Here is a 9,961-nt window from a genome sequence, read left to right on the forward strand (position 1 = left end):
AAAAAGAAATTGGTATTTTTGGTGAAATGGCATCAGCTTTTAGTGATTAGCCTACATCCATTTTAGCCGTTTTGTCAAAAACATATAGTTAAATTGACTGAGTTAGCTTCATAAACACTGTAAAATATAATAATAATAATACTGTGGTTAGAGCTTCAACAATTAATCTTAAAACTAGAACTGTAAACATGGACGAAGCAACACTGTTTTTTTTTTCTTCCTTCCTCTTCTTACGTTTTATTGATAAAATACCAATTTCCTTTTTCAACAATATAATGATACTGTTCCACCATTACAACAAAGTATTGGCATTTTATGGATCATTTCTCCTGTGCCAAAAACAGTGTTGCTTCGTCCATGTTTACATTTCTAGTTTTAAGAAACTATTAATTGTTGAAGCTCTAACCACAGTATTAGCCTATTATTATATTTTACACAGTGTTTATATAACTCAGTCAATTAGCCATTTTATCAAAAACATACAGTTAAATTGACTGATTATGGTCATTATTGATTAATCTGAGGGTTATTTTGTTGATTCATTGATTCATTGGTTATTCAATAAAACGTAAGAATAGGAAGGAAGAAAAAACAGTGTTGCTTCGTCCATGTTTACAGTTTTAGCTAAGAAACTATTGTTGAAGCTCTAACCACAGTATTATTATGATATTTTACACAGTGTTTATATAACTCAGTCAATTTAACTGTATGTTTTTGATAAAATGGCTAATTGACTGTGTTATATAAACACTGTGTAAAATATCATAATAATACTGTGGTTAGAGCTTCAACAATAGTTTCTTATAGGCTGGCTAAAACTGTAAACATGGACGAAGCAACACTGTTTTTTCTTCCTTCCTCTTCTTACGTTTTATTGATTAACCGATCAATCAATCAATTAATCAATAAAATAACCCTCAGATTAATCAATAATGACAATAATCAATCGACGAGCCCCGTGAATCCCTCAGTAAACACCTTTGGACTCACCTGTACCAGAGGATTAATCCGCTGTCACTGTCACAACTTCATCATCATGCTAAGAAGAAGGGGAAATAAAATCCGTTGCCATGTCTATGTTGCCATGGTTTCCCGGCTCCTTGGTGACGGAGGATCGGTCGGTGCTCTCAGTCCGGTACCGGGAACCGAAGAAACGCTGAGTCTGGCCCATGTGTGTGTCTGTGTGTGTGGTTGTAGTTGTTGTTGTGTGTGTAGAAGCGTGTGTATGTGTGTATGTGTGTGTATGGTCCACCCAACCGCCGCCCCGCGCGCACAGCACAGCACACTGACTCCAGTCCTCTCTGTGCAGCTGCTGCCGCGTGCTGCTGCTGACGTAAGAGCCGCGTGACGTGATGTGGAGATGATCATCATCATCATGGCGGACAGGTTTTTGATACTAATTAATTAATAATTCAAGTTTTTGTTTTGTTTTGTTTTTTGACGTAAAAAAAACAACATTCACGCCACCCTGGGGAAATACACAACTGGTTTAACAGTATAGGCTATGTCTATAATAAAAATATAATTTCTCAGGAAAAACGACCCATATTTACGTAACAACGTCATTTTGATTGATTTGATTTATTCGTCCATTCCATAAAACATAAACATACAAGTCAAAATGTCATGATCAATATGGGCGAAAGGGCGAAGGCAGAAGCAAAGCATTAATGCCTACCCTATTTACAGGAAGAAAAAATACAATAACAAAACAAAGTAAGTAGAGTAGCCTAAGTAAAGTGAATAGTATCAAAACAAAACAAGCAGAACCATCATTTAGTAATAATAATTAACTTACTTTATCCTAGTAGTGTTAAATATGTATTCAATACATTTATTTTAAACATCCTTTTAAATTGGGTAATAGTTGTACATGATTTTAATTCATTGTCAAGGCTATTCCATAATTTTAATCCAATAACAGAAATGCATTTGGCTTTAGTATTTGTCCTTGCTTTTGGTTTGTTTAAAATGCAGGTCCATTTCAACAGTTTGATAATATTTAACTTGGTTTATTTTAGAAATACCTACAGTGCGTCGCCAATTTCTTTTGGAAAAAATGATCGCAACAAATCAAGGTAAGGTGGAAATGCATAACAGAAAATGGGAAAAACTTATGCTTGAGTAATAAGTAGTTACTGTTCATTTAATTTTAGTAGTTTTACATCCCTTTTTGTTGTAGTTTAGCTGTAGTCCGGTTTTATTATGTCGTCAGGTTTGTTCTGTCCTTTGTTTTCTGTTTGTCTGTTTTGGTTAGTGTATTGTCAGAGTATACATTGTGTATGCTATTGCCTGTTTCCATTAAAGAAAAAAAAAGATAATATCTAACATTTGAAGATTTTATCATAAAGGGATCACTTTTTACATATAAAACTCAATAATACAAAAAAAAGCATCAGGACTAAAGAGATGACTGTACGTTGATTATATTATAATGTTAGTGTAACTTTAATTTATTTTCCTTCAGTTCATAACATTTAGCTGGGAGAACATTACAGAAAACAGACCTTACTGTTTTAACTTTTATGCAGTGCCTGATCATTAGGTTAAAACATTTTACAGTCTGTTATACTGACTTGTCGTACACACCTGAACTTTTGGTTGTCATTTACATGTCTTTCCATTATGTGCTTCCTTCCTGTCATACTTGTTTTTGTAATGCAAGGGGGGAAAAACAATAAAAGAAAAAATGAAAATATTACTAAATAATCTAATTTATCGAATCATTATCAGTTTTTATACATAAATAAGTATTTGTGTTATTTGTAGCATTTCAGTGATAACAAAGGAAAACAGAAATGGTGACATTTGCCTGAGGAGTGAAAACTTACTTGTGACCCCTGTGGTGGTGAAAGGCAGAATATTTGTAGTTCTGGCTGTTATCCACTGAAGGGCGCCAAAAGCCTGCAGAGGAAAGTAAAGCCCATGACAAACATAATCATCTCTTCATGACAAGCCTGGTGAACAGTATGTTCTTCCTCTGAGCCATTGTCTCCAAAAACTACTACAACACATTAATCTGATAAAAACGACACAAAGCAGCTCAAGACTTTGAATCTTCATAGATTTACACCTTAAGTAGAGCCAAAGGGTCAGAGCTCAGAGCCACAGACAGAGCCGAACTGTTCTGTATGTACATCAAGGGCTAGAAGTGACAATAATGATAGTAAAATGGCAAATGGTCTGTATTTATATAGCACTTCACTATACCTGCAACGATACCCAAAGTGCTTTACATCATACATCGCATTCACCCATTCACACACACATTCACACACTGATGGCGGAAGCTGCCATGCAAGGCGCTAACCACGACCCATCATGAGCAAGGTGGGTAAGGTGTCTTGCCCAAGGACACTACGGCAGCAACCGAGACAGAGCGGGATTCAAACCGCCTCCAACCTTCTGATCATTGGACAACCCGCTCTACCACCTGAGCCACTGCCGCATTATTGCCGTAATGGCATTAATGGCTGTAGTAGTAACAGAAGTGATAGGAGAGGTAAAAATGACAGTAATGACTGGTGACAGTGACAGTAAAAATAGTGACAGCAGTGATAGTGATATGAATCACAAGAGTGATAGTAGTGATAGTAATGACAGTAGTGACAGTGATGGCAGTAGTGATAGTGATTATAGGAGTGATAGTAGCAATAGTCGTGATAGTGGTGATAGTAGCAATAGTCGTGATAGTAGCAATAGTGGTGATAGTAGTGATAGTGGTGATAGTGACAGTGGTGATAGTAGTGATAGTAGCAATAGTGGTGATAGTAGCAATAGTAGTGATAGTGGTGATAGTAGCAATAGTGGTGATAGTAGCAATAGTCGTGATAGTAGCAATAGTCGTGATAGTGGTGATAGTAGCAATAGTCGTGATAGTAGCGATAGTGGTGATAGTAGTGATAGTGGTGATAGTGACAGTGGTGATAGTAGTGATAGTAGCAATAGTAGTGATAGTGGTGATACTAGCAATAGTGGTGATAGTAGCAATAGTCGTGATAGTAGCAATAGTTGTGATAGTAGCAGTAGTCGTGATAGTGGTGATAGTAGCAATAGTCGTGATAGTAGCAATAGTAGTGATAGTAGCAATAGTCGTGACAATAGCAATAGTCGTGATAGTAGCAATAGTCGTGATAGTAGCAATAGTTGTGAGAGTGGTGATAGTAGCAATAGTGGTTACAGTGGTGATAGTAGTGATAGTGGTGATAGTAGTGACAGTAGCAATAATCGTGATAGTAGAAATAGTCGTGATAGTGGTGACAGTAGTGACAGTAGCTATAGTAGTGACAATAGCAATAGTCGTGACAGTAGCAATAGTCGTGATAGTAGCAATAGTAGTGAGAGTGGTGATAGTAGCAATAGTCGTGACAATAGCAATAGTCGTGACAGTAGCAATAGTCGTGATAGTAGCAATAGTAGTGAGAATGGTGATAGTAGCAATAGTCGTGACAATAGCAATAGTCGTGACAGTAGCAATAGTCGTGATAGTAGCAATAGTAGTGAGAGTAGTGATAGTAGCAATAGTAGTGATAGTAGTGATAGTAGCAATAGCTGTGACAGTAGCAATAGTGGTGACAGTAGTGACAGTAGCTATAGTAGTGACAATAGCAATAGTCGTGACAGTAGCAATAGTCGTGATAGTAGCAATAGTAGTGAGAATGGTGATAGTAGCAATAGTCGTGACAATAGCAATAGTCGTGACAGTAGCAATAGTCGTGATAGTAGCAATAGTAGTGAGAGTAGTGATAGTAGCAATAGTAGTGATAGTAGTGATAGTAGCAATAGCTGTGACAGTAGCAATAGTGGTGACAGTAGTGACAGTAGCTATAGTAGTGACAATAGCAATAGTCGTGACAGTAGCAATAGTCGTGATAGTAGCAATAGTAGTGATAGTAGTGACAGTAGCAATAGTCGTGACAATAGCAATAGTCATGACAGTAGCAATAGTCGTGATAGTAGCAATAGTAGTGAGAATGGTGATAGTAGCAATAGTGGTTACAGTGGTGATAGTAGTGACAGTAGCAATAGTCGTGATAGTAGAAATAGTCGTGATAGTGGTGATAGTAGTGATAGTGGTGATGATAGTGACAGTAGCAATAGTCGTGATAGTAGAAATAGTCGTGATAGTGGTGATAGTAGTGATAGTGGTGATGATAGTGACAGTAGCAATAGTCGTGATAGTAGAAATAGTCGTGATAGTGGTGATAGTAGTGATAGTGGTGATGATAGTGACAGTAGCAATAGTCGTGATAGTAGAAATAGTCGTGATAGTGGTGACAGTGACTACAGTAGCAATAGTAGTGACAGTGGTGATAGTAGTGATGGCAATAACAGTAGTACAGTGACAGTGGTGATAGTGATGACATTGGTGACCGTGATGGTGATAGTGTTGATAGTGATACTGTTGATAGTGATAGTGATGATAGTGTTGATAATCACGGCTGCTGTGTTGTGATGGTCAAAGTCACCCAGAGCTGTTTGTCTGTCCGTCTGTCGTCACTGTGAAAAAAAAAAAAAAAAAGATTAAAAAAAAAACTGGATGAAACTCGAGTCTCTGGGGCTGCTGTTACCGTGGCAACGCAGCCTTCACAGTTCATAAAACTGGACAAACTGTTGAACTGACGGAGCTAATGGGACCATTTGTTGCCTGGCAACAGCAGCCTGTTGATGATGAATGGCACAGGAAGTGCAGAAAAGTCTGTGATGATGATGATGATGATGATGATGATGATGATGGAGGCTATATACAGAACGATTATGAAGACGAGGAGGAAGACGATGACAACAGATACAGTCATTTAAACTGATTATTGATCGATAGGGTGGTGAGGATGAGGAGGATGAAGGAGTAGATGATGAAGATGATGATGAAGTAGTAGGGGACTTTGTTTGTTCATGATGATGATGAAGATGATGTTCCTTCCTTGAACAAATCTGTTTCTTCCCTCAATCTTTCTTTCATTCCCTTTTCCATTCCACAATCCTTTTTCCCTCCCTTCTTCCTTCCTTCTTCTTTTTTCCTCTTTTTTGACCCAATCTGTTCCCTCCCTCCTTCTATCTTTCCTTCCTTCTCTTCGTCCTTACCTCTTCTTCCTTCCTCTTTTGATCCAATTGACCTGACCTGTTCCCTATCCCTCCATCTTTCTTCCCTTTTCCTTTTCCCTTCCCTCTTTCCCTTCTTCCTTCCTTCTTCTTCCTTGAACTAATTTCTTTCTTCCATCTTTCTTTCCTTCCTTTTTCCATTCCTTCTTTCTACAATCCTTTTTCCCTCCCTTCCTTCCCTACTTTCTTCCTTCTTTTCTTTCTTCTTTTTTCCTCTTTTGACCCAATCTGTTCCCTCACTCCTTCTAGCTATCTTTCCTTCCTTTTCCCCTTCCTTCTTCCTATCTTTCCCTTTGTCTTTCCTTCCTTCCTACCTTGACCCAGGAGGGTTAAGGTGATCCTTCATTTTTCCATTCCTTCTTTCCACAATCCTTTCCCCCTCCCTTCCTTCCTTCTTCTTCCTTGAACGAATCTGTTCCCTCCCTCCATCTTTATTTCCTTCATTTTCCCCCTGCCTTCCTTCCTTCTTCTTTTTTCCTCTTTTGACCCAATCTGTTCCCTCCCTCCTTCTATCTTTCCTTCCTTTCCCCCTTCCTTCTTTCCTCCTATCTTTCCCTTTGTCCTTCCTTTCTTTCTTGACCCAGGAGGACAACAGGAGGGTCTCTGGCATCAAATTGACCCAATCTGTTCACTTCCTCCATCCTTCCTTCTTTCTCCCTTCCTTCTTTCCTCAATCCTTTTTCCCTTCCTTCTTCTTCCTTCCTCTTTTGATCCAATTGACCTGATCTGTTCCCTATTCCTCCATCTTTCTTTCCTTTTTCCCTTCCTTGAATGAATCTGTTCCCTCCCTCCATCTTTATTTCCTTCCTTTTTCCCTTCCTTCTTTCCACAATCCTTTTTCCCTCCCTCCCTTCTTTTCTTTCTTCCTTCTTCTTTTTTCCTCTTTTGACCCAATCAGTTCCCCCCCTCCTTCTATCTTTACTTCCTTCCCTTTGTCCTTACGGTCTGTTCCCTATCCCTCCATCTTTCTTTCCTTTTCCCTTATTCTTCCTTGAACAAATCTGTTTCTTCCCTCAATCTTTCTTTCCTTCATTTTCCCATTCCTTCTTCCCTCCCTTCCTTCCTTGAACAAATCTGTTCCCACCCTCCTTCTTTATTTCCTTCCTTCCTTCTTTTTTCCTCTTTTGACCCAATTTGTTCCCTCCCTATATCTTTCCCTCTGTCCTTCCTTCCTTCTTTCCTTGACCCAGGAGGACAACAGGAGGGTTAAGGTGATCGAGAGGATGATGATGATGAAGAAGACGAAGGAGAAGACGTGACACTGTGGCTTTGTTTCATCAGTTATTTTATTGACAGCAGCAGCCTCCATGCAGAACGAGGGAACGAGTTAAAACTTGCACAGCCATGTGTGCTACTGAGAGCTCAGCTCACACTGAGCAGGTGTGTGTTCGATGTTTCACACCTGGACGACGCCGCCGAGCTGCCGCCAACCGCCACGCAGCTCCGACTCGTCAGAATGAAAATTATAGAACAAAGTTCATTCAGCGTCCGTTAAAGAGACGATTTATACAGTCAGTTTCATAGAAAAGTGACATCACATTAAATCTCTTGTCTCGTCTACAAATATACACTCTGGTTGTTGTAAAACGGCGGCACAAGAAGAGGTAGACAAACCCATCTAGAAAAATAGATTCATATTACAAACATAGAGCTCCTCAAGTTTTGTTCAAATATAATATATAATAATAATAATAATAAATAAAGCAAGTTTGACATAAAAATATCTGAGAGAAAACAGGAAAACGAAAGCACGACGACATTCTGACGTCAACATTCACAGAGTTTCTTCACTGTTCACATCCTCATGCAGAGAAGACGAAATTCATTATGTTACAGTGGAAACTTTCTGGACTGCTCCTTTAAAAAGAAAAGAAAGACCTCATCAGTCCAGATCAGTCCAGAAACATCGGAGACATCCAGAGTCACAACAGCGAGAAGCGTTTTAATAAACAGCCAGTCAGAGTTCGAGCACCGTGAGGTAAAAACCCGCCGGTCCGGGAATCGAACCTGGACCGGACAGGAAGTCCTTCTCTTCCACCTCCGTCTGGACCGTGACGTCCACGTGCGCCTTCAGAGCGGCCATCGCTCGGACCAAAGTCCTCCAACACCTGGAAACACCTGGAAACAGCTGCCAACTCTTCTTCACGAGCTTAAAAACGTCGCTGTGACGCTTCTTCCGGTTTAACGGCTCAATTCAAATCCATCCGCGTGCACGCCGGCCGCTGCCTGTTTACACGCCGGGCGCGTTCACGTTGAGGGCCAGGGAGTAGGCGGCCATCATCTGAGCGCGCAGCTGCTGCTTGACGTGCACGCGCCCGTGCCTCTTCCTCTCGTCGCTGCGCGCGAACCTCTTGCCGCACACGTCGCACGAGAAGGGCTTCTCCCCGGTGTGCGTGCGCGTGTGCGTGGTCAGGTGGTCGCTGCGGCTGAAGCTGCGCGCGCAGATGGTGCACGTGAAGGGCTTCTGGCCGGTGTGGATGCGCACGTGCCGGTTCAGCTCGTCGGAGCGCGAGAAGCGGCGCTCGCAGCCGTGCACGGAGCACGTGAACGGCTTCGCCTTCAGGCCGCTTTTGGCGGGAGCTCTGCGGCCGCCGCGTGACGCTTTAGCAGTAGCGGGGGTTCCGGCGGGCGCGTGTCCGTTGTTGTTGATGTTGACTATCGGGAACGCGCCCTGCAGGAGCGAGGAGAGCAGGTGCGCGTCCAGGGTGGAGGGGAGCGGGGCCGCGGGCACGAGCTCCGTCTTGACTACCGGTCTGCTGATGACGTAGCCGCCGGTGTCTCCCCCCGCGGTGAGGCTCCGCAGCCACTCCTCCAGCCCCAGCGGCTCCTGCTTCACCTCCTGCTGCTGCACCTCCTCCTGCGCGGCCCCGGCGCCGCAGCTCAGCAGAGACTCGAGGAACTCGTTCACGTCCACGACCTCCGGAGCGGAGAGCGGCAGCAGCGAGGCGGCGCTGCCCGGGAACAGAGCGTCGCTCCCGGCCACAGAGGGCTGAGCGCAGCCGCTGGAGCTGCAGCAGCCGGAGGAGGGGAACTCACTCTTCACCACCAGCAGAGGAGGAGGAGGAGGAGGAGAGAGGGAGGATGCTGCAGCCGGAGCAGGGAGGCTCAGGTCCGGGGAGAAGAGAGAGGAGGAGGAGGAGGAGGAGGAGGAAGAGGAGGTGCAGGACTGTTGCTGCTGCTCCATATCGGTGCAGATCCCCACGATCTCCGTGATCATGTTGAGGATGGCGTCCGCGGTGCTGCTGAGCCCGCTGCTGGGCTCAGGCTGCTGCTGCTGCTGCTGCTCCGGGAAGAAGCCGCTGCCGCTGTAGCCGAGCGACGGGGAGAGCGAGTCCGAGGAGCAGTCGCTGAAGTCGGAGAAGAAATCTGAGTCGGAGGCGTCGGTTCCCGGAGAGAAAACTGTAGAGGAGGAGGAGGAGGAGGAGGAGGAGGTGTTATTGTCATTGCATAATGAAGCTCAGTGCAGCTGATCAACCCACACACAGAGCGAGAGAAAAAAATCAATACCAAGTGAAGATGCACGAACTATCAGTAGCTGTAACACCACGATTCAGCCCATAATAAGGCTGCTGCTGCCCTGTAGCTATGGCAACAGGTGGTGATCGCTAGTATAGATATTCCACCAAATCAATAATAAACCACAACACATCCTATAATATAATCTATTTATTTAAACTGTTGATTATTATTATTGATTATTATTATTATTGATTATTGAACACGCACCTTGGCAGAAAGGAGACCCCACGTCCGACTCGGTCCCGTCGCTGCTGATGGGGCTCGAGCCCACGCTGTCCACCCACGCGCTGCACGCGCCCTCAAACTCTGACATGAAGCTGTCGTCGCGCTCCAGAAGCAT

At 43.0% G+C, this 9,961-nt stretch overlaps 1 protein-coding gene across 1 annotated transcript; it reads right to left on the minus strand.

Annotated features, from left to right (window-relative positions):
- Window positions 1–8,332: 8,332 nt before the first annotated feature.
- Window positions 8,333–9,961, minus strand: LOC311001681 (uncharacterized protein; the record flags this gene model as incomplete). Its single annotated transcript, XM_083992797.1, has 2 exons — window positions 8,333–9,501; window positions 9,829–9,961. The coding sequence occupies 2 exons, from the start codon at window positions 9,959–9,961 to the stop codon at window positions 8,333–8,335; spliced, it is 1,302 nt and encodes a 433-aa protein (XP_083848923.1).

This window comes from Trachurus trachurus, assembly GCF_905171665.1.
Source record: "Trachurus trachurus genome assembly, chromosome: 18".
Classification (NCBI taxonomy): Eukaryota; Metazoa; Chordata; class Actinopteri; order Carangiformes; family Carangidae; genus Trachurus; species Trachurus trachurus.